This window comes from Halictus rubicundus, chromosome 5 (assembly GCF_050948215.1).
Source record: "Halictus rubicundus isolate RS-2024b chromosome 5, iyHalRubi1_principal, whole genome shotgun sequence".
NCBI lineage: Eukaryota > Metazoa > Arthropoda > Insecta > Hymenoptera > Halictidae > Halictus > Halictus rubicundus.
This window is the reverse complement of record NC_135153.1, coordinates 7,864,739-7,878,774: the sequence shown is the minus strand read 5'-3', so window position 1 is coordinate 7,878,774 and position 14,036 is coordinate 7,864,739. Positions and strand designations below refer to the sequence as shown.

At 45.5% G+C, this 14,036-nt stretch overlaps 2 protein-coding genes across 2 annotated transcripts; one reads left to right on the top strand and one right to left on the bottom strand.

Annotated features, from left to right (window-relative positions):
- Window positions 1-4,953: 4,953 nt before the first annotated feature.
- LOC143354123 (WD repeat-containing protein 18) lies at window positions 4,954-6,870 on the bottom strand. Its single transcript, XM_076787904.1, has one exon. The coding sequence runs from the start codon at window positions 6,728-6,730 to the stop codon at window positions 5,417-5,419; it is 1,314 nt and encodes a 437-aa protein (XP_076644019.1). The 5' UTR covers window positions 6,731-6,870; the 3' UTR covers window positions 4,954-5,416.
- A 227-nt stretch (window positions 6,871-7,097) lies between these two features.
- LOC143354124 (uncharacterized) lies at window positions 7,098-9,901 on the top strand. Its single transcript, XM_076787905.1, has 7 exons — window positions 7,098-7,232; window positions 7,333-7,588; window positions 7,655-7,820; window positions 7,896-8,113; window positions 8,184-8,351; window positions 8,419-8,597; window positions 8,662-9,901. The coding sequence occupies exons 2-7, from the start codon at window positions 7,479-7,481 to the stop codon at window positions 8,799-8,801; spliced, it is 981 nt and encodes a 326-aa protein (XP_076644020.1). The 5' UTR covers window positions 7,098-7,232; window positions 7,333-7,478; the 3' UTR covers window positions 8,802-9,901.
- Window positions 9,902-14,036: the final 4,135 nt, after the last annotated feature.

The following is a 14,036-nucleotide window of genomic DNA, read 5'->3' as shown; positions in this document are numbered from 1 at the left end:
AGATCCTCGGGAATTTTCGAGTGGAGGTCCTTTTTATAAAATAATTACCGTGGACACGTGTCCTTCGATTCCTCGAAGAACCAAGGCACGCGCAATTACGGACAATTGTAATGATTATTCATCATAATCCAAGTCCACGGAGGCGTGTGTTATACGACCCGGCGGGGCAGGCAGATTTATAAATACGTGATACGATCATAACGGCACAGATTATGTGGCATTACCCGGACGCCCGTGTGACACTATGCGCGCGACACACGGAGATACTTTAATCCGCGAAACAGGACACTGTGTTGCACATTTTTCCGGGGAAACACGGGTCCTCGATATCCCTATCAGAATAAATTACGCTGTAAAGTTTTACAAAGGGCCGTTCCGAAATGGAATCGGCGCGATTCCGCGTAGAACGAGCGGCGTTTCGTGCGCATCGGTCATCTCCGTGGAAGCAACCGGCGATTTTCCATTAAAAAAGTTCATTTTTCCAGCCATTTCTAGCTTCCAGATGCTGTATCAACTTTCTACATTTTTTTTTCTCCCCCGAGCGTCGACACGCTCAAAATTCGGGAAAAATTGAACGCTTCCGATCGAACACGGTTCCCACTCCGTTGCGATTAACAGGGAACGTACGATGCCGGTTCTGGTAACGCGCGGGCACCAGTTAACAGCGTTTCGATTTCCAATTTTGGCCGACCGACAACATTTTCAGAAGAGCGTTCCGCTGTAGTTCGGACATTGTCACGGCGCGGCGTGAGAAACAACGCTGTAAAATCTCTTCTTATTCCAGCCGGAGAAAAACTCGAAGATGTTGAGAACAGCTTCGAAAACGGGAAATCCCCTTAATCCAGTGGCGCGGTTTACTACGTCGTGTAACTCCCCGGTTTAGCGCGACCGGACGGTCCTGATTGGTTCGCGTTATCCGGGCGCCGCGCCGTATCCTATCCAAGGTTTGTGTCGGTGTTTTGCATGGGAGCAGACGCCACGGTTATTTTGCATGATACAAAGAAGAGGCCAGAGTACCGAACGCTATCGATCCGACCGTGGACATCCTCTTCTCTGTATCCTCTTTCCTGTAATAATACTTCTCCGATTCGCTATCAGACCCATCGATATCCACGGATTCCTCGAGCACTCGTATAATAAAAATATAAAATGGACGATCAATATGTAACGAGTCTCCCCCTCCCCACTCTCTCTCTCTCTTTCTCTCTCCGTCTCTGCCTCTTCTATACCCGAGGGGATAGAGAAACAGACGAAAGATTCAACGCCGGGGTCATCAATTCCTCTCAGCCCAGGCGCAATTCCCATGCAAACTTTTCTATCCGAGGCGGACGAGTCCCGGGCCTAATTTAATTTCCAACGTACGGGACGGTTTCGTAAACGGCTCATTTGCATTCATTCGCGAGGCAAGGCGTGTCTCATTTAAATACAAAGGAGCCGAGGACACACCGTGATACACCGCCATATTTAACGTTTAAGATCGATCATCCCCCCGTTACGTTTTAATTAAGTGAGTCGGGTAGCGCACCAGAGAGAGAGAGAGAGAGAGAGAGAGAGAGAGAGAGAGAGACGAGTGGCCGTGTGTCTACCTCGAATAATATTGCTCTGGGCGCACGCGCTTCATTAACGTTGTTTAGACGAGAGAAAATTTTCCGCTTCTTGCTCGTCGAGAATTTCGCAAATATTATATTCAATACCAGGGGGATGACTTAGGGGGTGGAGTAGAGACTAAACACAGGCAACTTCCTTGCTTGCCTACCTTTCCCGTCGTTGTCCAACCCCTCCAACCTCTGCCTTACTGCTCCTCTTTCGTGGAACAGTCAGCGCGCCATTTAAACGGGCATGCTTTCGTTTTTTCTTCTCCGCGAAAGTACGACCGAGCTCGCAAATCATTCTGTTAGGCACAATGAGAAGTTTCGCCCGACGTTGGCAAAGTATCCCATAACTGGAGCTTGCAAGCACATAACGAAACAAATTTATGGGATGCTAAACTTATCCTCCCCCTCTCCCACTGTTACTCCACGGAATTCCATTCTTCCGACGAAACGCCGTTTCCTGTCGCTCCGACGAGTACACGAAGAAAAAACAGAAGGTTAATTTAAACTCGTCGAAACTGTTTTACTTGCAAGCTCTTTGATTATCTTCCCAGACGTGTTTCCTCAGACTCCTGGAACACGATTGCCCTTTGCATTCCTGAGACCCCGAGGAATATTATACACGGTTGTACTTTGCATTTGTAATACCGATTTTGCATTCCCTTACAATATTGAAATTGCCATTGATCCGTTGCATTTCCGTTGAATTGTTTGTACACACCTTTGACTTCTCCGAGATCCTTGGAATTGCATTCCTATTGGCCCAAAGAATTGTTCAACCGATCCTGGCAGCCCTCCTTGGAATTGTCCTTTGCATTCCCGTGATCCTTAGAAATGTTGTGGTACATTTGCCGCCCTGAAGTTCTTTGAGAATTGCATTCCTAATTGTAACCCTTAGAATAATTATCCTTCTGTATTCCTAGACTCTTAGAATTGTTGTCGTTTGCATCCCCTGCGGCTCTTAGGATTGTGGATCTCTTTTTGCATTCTTAAACGGGCCCTGCACGCTATGTCCTAATTGGCCCTGGAAATGTTACCCTTGAAAACCCAAAGGATAAGAGAAGATTTTTTTAACCCTTTAGGATATGTATTAGGGGGACCCATAAGTAATCAATTATTCTGAAATCTAAAACAAACTTTGTAGTAAATTCGAGTTTTTCACGGACATTTTATTACAGGGTTGTAAAAAAATTATACTTTTTAGAATATTTGGAACACAGGCTGCTTTACCGAAAGCTGTAAAAGAATACGTGTTTGCTCTTCAACGATCGGTACAGAACTAAAGGCAAAACAAATTCTTTGCAAATAATTTAGTACTTATGGGTACACCTAATATATAATACACATCCATTCTAACTAATTATTCGGAATGAACTGAGAAAAATCTGGCGGTCGGTCACAACCCGATGTCTGCCCGACACCGCGACGTCCGTTGCTTAACTTGGAATACCATGTGGCTAACCACACTACGAGGTGCCCACGACCTGTCGCAATTCTATTACTATAGTACATCTAGAACCATTTTCGTTCCGAGAATCATTCCTCCCTGCGAGTATATTATCTCGAAATTATTTTCCCAGACGAGATACGAAACTTCGAGAGGGGATTTCCAACTATTTTTAACGAGAAATTTCGAGAGACGTTCCATAGAGGTCCGACGGGACGGTGCGGTACACCGATCTCCGCCGTTGGATTTCAATTTCACGCGTTTTATACATCGTTCTCGGCGTTATTATCGCGCTGCGAACATTATTTCATCCTCGCGAGCGACGCGACGGTTCGCGGCGAAACGTTCGATCCAGTGAAGTGAATCGCTCGTTTTCCCAATTACCGTGCGCGGATTTCATTTTTGTAACGTGATTACGTGCTCCGGTAAAATACGGCCGGCTGTTTGTAAAGCTGCGAGCGCGACGGCAGATTTCCCGCGATCCCCAGATGGAAAATTGCACGACGTGAACATCGCGATCGTGACTGATGCCGGTCGAATAATTAATCCGGTTCCTCCGACGTGCCGACCGAAAATCGCGGCGCGTTTCCTAATGGAGCTCGACAGCCGGCGAAATGAAATTGTAAATCTCGAGAACCGTACGCTGCTTCATTAAAATACAATCGTTGCTGCCTACGCTGGGTTACATTCTTCTTACAGCTGTACGAAGATTTCCACGCAGTTTCATCCCTCGGTTATTATTAAACAAAGACCGAACGTCGTTTTCACGTGCAAATTAATTGAGTCGTGCGACGAAGCGAATGAGAATCCTGCATGTTTTAAGAAACATTGACTCCTCAAAAAAATTAAAGGATGATACATACGCATAGCCGACAAATTGGATCAATTTCAAGTGATCAAAACTCCGGCGAAAATTGTTGTAATTGAACAATCGATCGGAAACAGTTGGCCACGGGGACTGTTTGCACCGCGGATATGCAGCTGACAATTGTTCATTGTTAAAGTTAAAAGCACCATTTTCGCTTCAGTGTTGCGTAACTTCGACAACCAGGTCTTTTGCACAGAAAAGCAGGCGCTTTCAAATGATGGTAAAAATTGATCTCTCTCCAGGTGATGACTGAAAGTTGAACAAATGTTTGTTCAACTCTCAAAGTCTTCTTTATAACGCTACAACTGTGTTAAAAAGCAACGTAACTCAAAATTTGAAGAAACATCTGAAAGTAGAGACTCCTAGCATTCAAATGATTTTTTAACGATATCGATACAACAATTTTTGTCGGAGTTATGATCACTTGAAATTGTGATCCTTTAACGCTAGATTGCCGGAGCGAGTCAATATGACTCATTTACGATTTTGTTGCTGTATTGTTTTTGTTTTTAAAACATATCTTGTTTTTTAATAGAATTATGAAGATAGGTATCTGATCAGAGGGAATCACTAACTGACTAGACACCTTCTTTTTCATCCGGCAATCTAGTGTTAATTTTTTTTTTATTTGAGGAGAGTACTTTCTAATAATCTATGTCGAGCAGAAGGGTGAACAATTGTCAGCTGCATCCGCGGTGCAAATAGTCCCCGTGACCAACTGTTTGCGATCGATTGTTCAGCAGATTCGATGCACGGTAAAATCGAGCGTATGCCTTATGCATCGGGGAGAAGGGGTAGATGGCCCTTTGTTTCCACTGGAATAACATCAACAGAGCTTGCGGGGTTGACATTACTCGATCCACGTTGCTGTAAACTCCCTTGGACCTCCTTCCCAACCCCGGCAAAGAACATGATTCATTGATCGTCCTTAGAGACCGTTCCAGAGCCCCGATAGTCCTTACAGGACAGCTCCTCAATTTTCGAGCGCGCAGATTCATAGTTAAACCCTTACTTAGCCGAACCTAAACACCTCGTGCTTTATTAAACGGACGCCGAACAGAATTTCTCTCAAGGTGACCTTTTATTATTAACTTTCAGCAACAATATACATTTACATACAGTTTCTTCACAAGTTTCGCAAATAATGTCGTCGCACCAAGTTTATTAAGAGTTCTTAACCAAGTACAAGCTCACATTTCGAGTGGGCAACGGAATTATCGATCTCCCTCTGTAATCAAAGTTCTTATCGCAACTGTTTCTCAAGTTCGGCAAAACAAGTTCGGAAACACTGGTTGCTTGGGAAAGGGAATTTTCTTCGTCCTCGATACTTAACTCCCCCTCTTACAACCTTATATACTACCCTCGTTAATAACTTATTCTATTATTTCATTACATTGCAAAAGTCTTCCGCAGAATATTACAGGGCGAGGGCTTGAAGGTGAAAAGGCGAAAGGATTTTCGCGACATTAGGTACGCCATTTATTCTCAACTCATGCTTTCCGCGCCAGCTCAGGGTCGTTCCTCGGCGCAGTTCCCGTTCGATCGTTCCTCGTCCTTGCCCAGGATCTGTTTCACGCTGTACCGATACATGGCGGCGTTGATTCTCTTCAGCTTGTCGATCTCCTCCCTCATCTCGAGCAGCTTCCGGGAGGCAGGGCCGTCCGACCCATCATCGTTCCCTTCGTTTCCAAGGTAGGACTCGAACCGCAGCATATCCGGCGCGATTTTATCCCTGGAGACCACCTGAACGATACTCTGCTTGCCATCGACATCATCCGAGATCCTCTGCAGATTAACCACCGTCAATTTCGGTTGAAGATTGGCGACCCTGAAGTTCTCGTAGTTCTTCGCGAAGAACGCTGCCGTTATCGGTCCTTTGTGATCGAAGGTCCTGAGGACCTGTCGACTGGGGACGTCCCAGAGGAGAACATCTCCTGACATTGATCCAGAGAGCAGGTACCTCGCGTCGACGGAAATCGACAGAGCAACGATCGTCGATTTGTGTCCTCGGAAAACAACAGTGGCCCCGGAATCCCCGTTCTCTCTTACCGTCACGTGACGCTCTATGCCCCGAGGAGGCTCGTGGAGGTCGAACTTGTAAATACTGCCGTCGGTACAACCGACGAAGAGGTCGCTCTCGCGCGTGCTTAGGCGAACTGCGGTCAGAGGCACGTCGAAGACCAGCGTCAACAACAAACTGCCGCTGCCTGGCTCGTAGACGTTGCAAGTGCGGTCTAGGGACACTGTGCACAGTCTGCCCCTGGAACCTGGATGGCCAAATTGTAAATCTTTCACGGGTAAGGAATGGTGCGAGAAACCATGAAGAGGCGCAGCGCGTTGGTCGTTCAGGACACGGAATAGAGACCACACGAACACCAGGCCGTCTTCGGCTCCACTGGCGAATAAGGAACCGTCGCTGCTGAAGGACAGGCAATTCACTGACTGGTAGTGCTGTGATAAATGTGCGAGCAGTCTGCCGTTACACACCTGCCACAAAAACAGTTTTTCCGAGATCGCTGCGACCATGTACGCGCCGTTCGGCGTGCATGACAAAGCGGTGACCTTGCCCGGCGTGGTCAGACGGAGGTTAGGCACCGGGTTAGGGCTGTTCAAAGGCCACACGTGGATCCTGGGTTTTGTTAAGTCTGCCCCGATGATGTAGCTGTCACCCAGAAGCTGAAGAGTGCCCTGCGCCAACGCGCCAGCGTGTTTGTACGCCGATAAAGATGATCCCGTGCGTGAATCCCATACCGCTGCGCTCCAGTGTTCACCGGTGCTGTCGCTCGTCAGGATCACCTCCCTCGTGTCGGCGATCCACGACATTTTCCTGTCTTTTTGCTAGGTATTCGACGATGTTGTCACCTCGACTTTCACATGGCAGTTTCAAATTTCCCGTGTGCACGTGCCGCTAGGTTACGTCTACCAGGTTAGGTCTCCGCCATGGAGTGGCGCGATACGAGACCCGCCGTAAGCGTTCGATTTTGCGCCCGGCCTAACCCGCCAATCAGCTGACGAGAAAATATTCGGTTTTTGTTTAACACGTAGACCCCTAGTTGTTAATAATAATTAATACTGAGATAATTGGGGATTAATTCTTGAATGTGATTTCAGGTGTTTTTACGAGGGGAACTGGTTTTTGTTGAAGTTGAATTGTGGGAGTAACCTCGTGACTCGAAATGGCGACCACTCTCCGCCGAAAAGCATCCTTGTGGTTGTTTTTATGTACTGTATTGTAGAAAGTAAAGAATTCATCATGCACTCTTTGTTTCCCGTTATTTATTGATTCCAGTTTTGTTGCTCGACGCGTGTCGTTCAATATTGTTTGGTAAATATTTTGGATCGGTGCGTCGACACGCGAATGACTGAAGTTTGTATTCCTTGTCTGACCTTGATCGTGATCGTATGACATAATTCTGCATTTTTAGGGAAACGTAGATCCTACATAGTGACTCATAGACTTTGCTAATTTGGTTATGTTACGTTTGATTATTGCGGTGTTTGACGTGCTTTGCTGATAAAACCGGCGGGAACCTGTTCGATCGCGAGGCACAACAGTTGGTTCTATTTTCTCATGGGCTTTATCGACGATGAATTGCAAGAAGTGTCAAAACTCTGTCAGAATGTTGTCGACGGTAGCCGCCTCGTCTCCTGTGTGCCCACAATGGTGCGAGTGGAAATAGCGTAAGTTCGTGGACGATTACATTGCTTCGTGTATCCGTTTGTTTACGCGTGCTTCCGTTCACACAGGAAAACAAAGTTCAAGACAATCGTTGCGTGCATCCAGTTCCCGAAGGACTATCCTCACAATCCGCTATTGGTCGAGCTGAAGAGCAAAACTCTGTCGTCGAAGCTGCTTGATGGACTAACCGAAGTTTGTGAGAAGGAATGCAAGAAACTCTTGGGCAAAGCACAGGTGAAATTATTTTCATATTTTTGTCGATACAATTTTTGGGTGTTTGTGCTAATTGCGTTGTTCCTATTCATTCAGGTGCTTCCCACGCTGAAGCTTATCCGTAACTTCATCGATAAGAATCCTTTGATTTGCTGCTACGATGAAATTTCTACCCTAAAGAAGATCTTGGAGAACGACGACGAGCTGAAGCTGAAGCAGACACATTCTTGCATCTTCCTGAAAATCCAGCAGGGGTTGTACTCTTTCAAGGCCAAAATCGAAGTACCAGATAATTATCCGATTGATTGTGTAAAGTATGTGTAACTGATACATAGCGTTACACGTGTGCACATAAACAGAAGCTAAAGCTTTGTTTTGTTACAGATTGGAAGATGCTGATACAAATTTCCCTCCATTGTTTACCCGCTACTTCTTGGGTCAAGGTAGAGAGCTAGGCAGACAGTGTGTGGAGCCTCCTTTAAACAAGCAATCGCAGAAAGAGCCCTTCGCACCGTCACCATCGTTGAACATCGTTGCTTCCTTTCTCATAAGGTGATTAAATGATTATTTCCTATTTGGGTCTTATCGGTCTTTATACCGATCTCTTTTACTTGTTTAGGTCTGTAAAGAAGTTGCCCCAAGAGCACTGTCAGTCTTGCAAACAGAAATGTTTGCCAACAAACCCAGAGGAAGCGGAGACCAACGAGAATGCAAACATGCATGTCGAGAGACTGTACTGTGGTCACTTGTTCCACTTGCATTGTCTTGTGAAATACATGAAGACTCCTCCATTCCATGGTAATAAAATACGTGTTACATATGTGTTCTGTCTTGTAAAGAAACAATTTTGTTCTCCTCGCAGGGGGTAAGAAATGCCCAACTTGCGGAAAACGCATTTACCATGACAAATGGGCAATAAGCGATAAGCTTGCAGAGGATCGTTGGGCTCATCAGCAAGCCAGAGCAAGGGAACTAGCAGAAGTGGCAGACTTCTTTAATTGAAACAAAAGTTTCGATTAAACTGGCATAATTTCTGCCACAAATGCGTTTGCTCTGAGAGGTCAGGCAGCGAGTAAATACAATTAATAACATAAAAAGAAATTATCTGTAATTCAACATGTTGCAACATTCGAAAGCGAATGTTCATAGGCCAGTCAGAGAGAAGGTATTTTTAATACCATAAAGTATATTACATCGACTATATTTATACCATGTTTCAATGGATTACGAACAGATTGCTTGATATATGGTGCTAATATAAAACAGTTGATATCCGCCATTTGTTTCACCTGTCCGAAATCGATTTTTCGAACTACCAATTAACAACAATATTGCATTATTTGACATTGTAATAATTATATTGATTTAACAAATATGTATACAGTAATTAAGTTTTTATAGCGTTGTACAATCCGAGAATTCCACAAGAGACACATAAACGTACATGGTAAGTTTTATATCTGAATTTGTACCTCGAGATACTTGTACGATTTCTTTTATATTATACATATATATAAAATAAGATGTCGGTTGAAAGTCAGTGTTCGATCGCACTTCAAGGAAAATTCAATTGACAATTAATTCGTATTTATCGAGTGTAGTGGGACTCACCGGTACGTTGAGGCATCTTCGGACAGTTGGCACGAAACCGACATGAGATTACCTTTATTCTTCGTTGAAGAGTAATTGTTAACTTACCTCTTTCCGTGCACCGTATAGAGGACTATTTTCTGAAGTTGTCCAGTCCTTTTCTCCAGTCAATTCGCACTTTTCCCCACAAAAATCAGCAATTTCTGCGGGAACAACCGCCTCCTCTGTCCAAAAGATGCGCGACTTCGCGTCTTTTGGTTTTAGCGCCGCGCGCGGGAAAATTCAAACGCCTTAAACATTACAGCACGGTAAATTCAAATCGTTCGGTTACCCAATCGTCGATAACTCTCGGGACTGGGCAACTTTTACCCTACGATGATAATCAGATTCATTTATACAAAGAACCGCGCCGGAAAACAGCGCTTTTAACGGTATTTGTTATACTCTAATGTTGTTGTGCGGGATGTACTTACAACTTTCTTTGTAACAATAAATGTATTTGATGGAGGCAAGCTGTGCGTGTCTGATTTGTTAGGATCAATCATACTTTTGTCCTGTTTGTCTAATTTCAAAGAAACTGGTGTAATGTTAGAAAAATAGGCTTGTAATTGACCATAAGTAGAGAGACATTTTGCAGGTTGCGAAGGAAATAATTGACGAGTCGTTTTCTGCTTGTCACATCGATTATAATTTCGACGAACCAGTACTTTTATCCAGTGGATTGTATATACGCTCATTGTCTGGTGTGTTTGTGAGCGTGGTTGTGACATATTGATCCTCGGTACCGACTACGGCGATCCTCTATTTATCTCGGTCCCGTGGTAGCTTGCCCAGCGCTGTTTCTGTGACCATATTTTCATTTATCCCCAAGTTTGTCGTTCCTTACGTGACAGTCTGTTCGCCACAAGTTTCACCGTATAACAAACTATATTTCATCATACAAACGTATAAATCCCCTTGAAACATACTGTCAACAACTCGAGTTAAAAACAATATCCTTAAAAAATTCTCTTATCTCAACTTATTTAATTTTCAACCAGTGTACCCAGCGCGGGAAATTCAAATCTTCAAATTTGCCACTGTCCCAAAGACTCTTCCTAGCTTTCTAGGAGTTCTGAAAGACCTAGATCCGATTGGAGCAATTAGGTAACTGATCTGGGAATTGTTATCGATGGCAATGAGAACGCGACGCAGTTGGCTTGATTAGACAGCTCGGTTAATTAGTCCACCACGTACCGGCGAGGTTTTTCACGTAGACACACGTGCTCGGCTCTGGCAGACAGCCTGTCAGACTAATTCCCAGTTATCGATTCCACGCATACGTGGAAACGCACCGTTGTGTTACATTCGTGGGGTGGGTGAACTGCATATTTCTTACACGCCAGTTCCCCGAATTGTGTTATGGGAGGCGGTCACAGTAATCCACATTTTCTCCTTCACCGGCACGAGTCCAATTCCGAAATTCTACCCTCGGATATCACCGAACTCTGCAGAAACTGGGAACGTTGCGCTCGATTTCAATTCTGACGAGTTATAGGACCCTGGAAAAATGTCCCGACGAGAATAGGCGAGGAAAAGTTTCGGTTTGATTTATTGTAAAGATCATTCTAGAACAGAAACTTTCTTCATCAATATTAAGAAAGTCCCAGGCTGTTGTAAGAAATACTGAATATCATTCAATGAATGGTATATTAAATTGTTATTACTAGAACGGATTGTACGCATCTGTAGTAAAAATGGCTAAGTGGAATTTGAACAGCTTCTTGAATCTGCTAATGGAGGGTTCCTATTTCCGTTTTTGCGCGAATCTTTAGGAATTTCTTTCAGAAAAACTATTGAACCTTTTCAATGAGGATTTTACATACATATTAATCGGTATTTCGAGTATATCTGTGATTATTTTTCAAGTAAAAATAATCAATATTGTTCTAGATATATTTTTACAATGTTTTGAAGAAGATGGATCGACGGTCGCCACGTTTGTTCGGTTCCAGTTTCTCGCAATCGACGTAGACAATTTTTATTCCGCATAAAGATCCGCAGTCTGTCACAGTTAAATTGATATTCCGGACGAGCTGAAGAGAGGTAAAGATTCAAGTGGACCGAAGATACCAGCCTCTTCGAGCACTAATTTCTATCCTGCCTGGGACTGATCTCGATGCTATTTACATTCGATTCTAGGCGTGTCGGAGTGCAAACGCGACCCGAGCAGCTCGCGATAACGATCTCGGTGGGGTATAGGTGACTGGACTCATCAATTTGGCCGACTATCCGCAAGGCCAGTGCCCCAGAAAAACCAGCCGCAGAAAGCTCGCGGACTCTCCTTTCCTTTCGGACATTCTGCCTACAAAACTTCGCGTTTTATCAAGGATCCGTTCTGACCCGTTTTCCACCGCAGGAAACACTAAATCCTCTACGGGAACTAAATACCGCTCGGCGATAAACTAGTTGTCCTTAATAGCGTGCACGGCCGTCGACGAATCCGTGGATCCGCGTGGAGGATCCAGGCCAAAAATTTTTCGAGATCGTCCTTGTGCCGCCGATCCAGCCGGCCCCCTTTCCTCTCTCCCACGCCCCTCTTCTCGTTCTGTACGTACCAGGGTCGGATTATACACACGATACACCTATAATTGCACGTAGGGCAGCTTCGTCGTAACGCTTCATGGATCGATAGCTGGGAAATGGCCGGAAGCCAAGTCCGGCGATGTCGTTTCGAGTTTTGCCGTTGTCACCGTATGGGACCTAACCCCTTTCTTGAACGTCCCACTTGTATCGGTCATCCCCCAACGCTCGGGAACCCCTTCTTCGGCTTTGCATACCCTTTGGCCGCCTCTTTCCACTGCCCTGGTCCTTCCTTGATGAATGAGGGGGGCCTCGGTGCCGAAGACGGCGCGATCTATACCGCAGCAACGATGGTGTTTCGTTGTTTCCTTAAAAACCCGAGATCGTTAGTTTTCAGGAGGTTTTCTCACAAGACTCGCCGTGTTTCCCGTATCCTGGTCCTTCCTGGCCCTTCATTCACGAATAAAAGAGCCCACATTGTCGAGAACGTTCCGATCTATTCCATAGAACATGCCAGAAACTATAGCGTTTAGAGCAGGAAAAGTCCGAGATCGTTAGCTTTCAATTTTTTCCGGACGGATTTGCCACCGTATCGCTTCATGTTGTGACAATCGCTACTACGATCGAGAACATCAGTTTTTTCACCTGCTCCCTCGAGAGGCCATTGTTTGCCCTCCTTTGAAGCTCTCAATCATCGATGTTCGAGTCGCGATCCGGGCTCCGCCGCGCGGGGTGCCATTTATCCCGGCTTCTTTAAATCCTCAAGGGTGGCCTCGGAGAACAGCCCCCGGCGATATCGAAATATGATGCTGTGTTTAACCAGCAGGGTGCACCGGGCGCCGGGGAAGGGGGGTGGCAGGAATAATATACGCATTGTTTCTTTTTTCCGGTCCGACCCGAAGTTCGCCCCGGCTTATTGTCGGGGAAACTTTTTTTCCCAGCTTCATTCCCGTTTCCTGAACGATCTGGACGTTTCAAGGTCGCGCTCCTCCGCGACACCGGTAGCCCCGAGGCTTCTGTGCACGCCTGTTTAGCTCTGTTTCATAAAATCCTGATGCTTCTCCAGAAGCAAGAAGAGGTAGAGCGACAGGGAGCTAGTTTCATGATGCGAAACGACGTTTGCAAGCCTTGTTAATATTTTTGTTGACAAACAGCAAAATTATTCTGTACGTTTACGTTCTTGGTTGATCACTAGACCGCGGATTTCATGCATTTCTGATAAAACCGAGGAGATGCAATTTAAAGCAATGGAAAAGTTGAAATTATTTAATAGTTTTCACGGAAATTTCTGTTTCGCTCCTGATCGTCGGTGTAAACAATTTTTATGAAAAATAAAAATCTGCAGTCGATTGATTACAGATAAATTTACGTTTCAGGCATAAAAATATACAGTGCAATATCGTTGAATATCGCGGAGAACTTTGGTTATTGATATAAGAGTTAATGGGAAAATCTATAGGCGTTGAGCACCCAAGTCAGATGCATTCTGTCCAGATGCATTCTGCAGAATCAGTCTCGGTGAATGTTCTTCCCGAAAAACCGGAGATCACGGCGTCAAAGGCTGGGATCTGTTTTAGATCCCCCGAAAGCTCCTTTGACGCAAAGCGACTCTCTCGTATAGAGCGACGTTTCCCGAGCAAAAAGGAGTAGCGTAGGGTGAATCATCCCCATGGTCAAGGATAGCGAGTCGAACTGGCCAGGGTGGCCGCCGAGCGGGCACAGACACATCAAAGGTGCCGGCCCGTAGAGCCCAGCCGACCATTCAGTTTCGCGGGAGAAGGTGACCGTGTACACCGTTCCAAAAGAGTAACAGAGAGTCTCCCTCTAGGCTTCCAGGGAGCGATTCCTTATCCTGGGGATCTGAAAGGCGACGGCTGCCGAGGAAGTAAAAGAAAGGCGGACGGTGTGGCGCGTGCCACGAGCCGAGGGGTCACCACACAGGAGGATCCTTTTATTTTCCAGAAGATCGGCCGAGCGCGTGACACGAGCGCGTCCACGTATTCCTTTCACCGCTGGGGAACAATGGGGTCGTGTCCACGAAGGACGTATCACCTCACAGCCAAGGGTAACCGGCACCGATAAATG

What these genes read in the sequence shown, in the direction of transcription:
- LOC143354123 (XM_076787904.1), bottom strand. Translation starts at nt 6,730, where the DNA reads ATGTCGTGGATCGCCGACACGAGGGAGGTGATCCTGACGAGCGACAGC.
- LOC143354124 (XM_076787905.1), top strand. Translation starts at nt 7,479, where the DNA reads ATGGGCTTTATCGACGATGAATTGCAAGAAGTGTCAAAACTCTGTCAG. An exon ending in TATCCGATTGATTGTGTAAA is followed by an intron (nt 8,114 to 8,183) that starts GTATGTGTAACT and finishes GTTTTGTTACAG; the next exon opens with ATTGGAAGATGCTGATACAA. An exon ending in GTTGCTTCCTTTCTCATAAG is followed by an intron (nt 8,352 to 8,418) that starts GTGATTAAATGA and finishes TTACTTGTTTAG; the next exon opens with GTCTGTAAAGAAGTTGCCCC.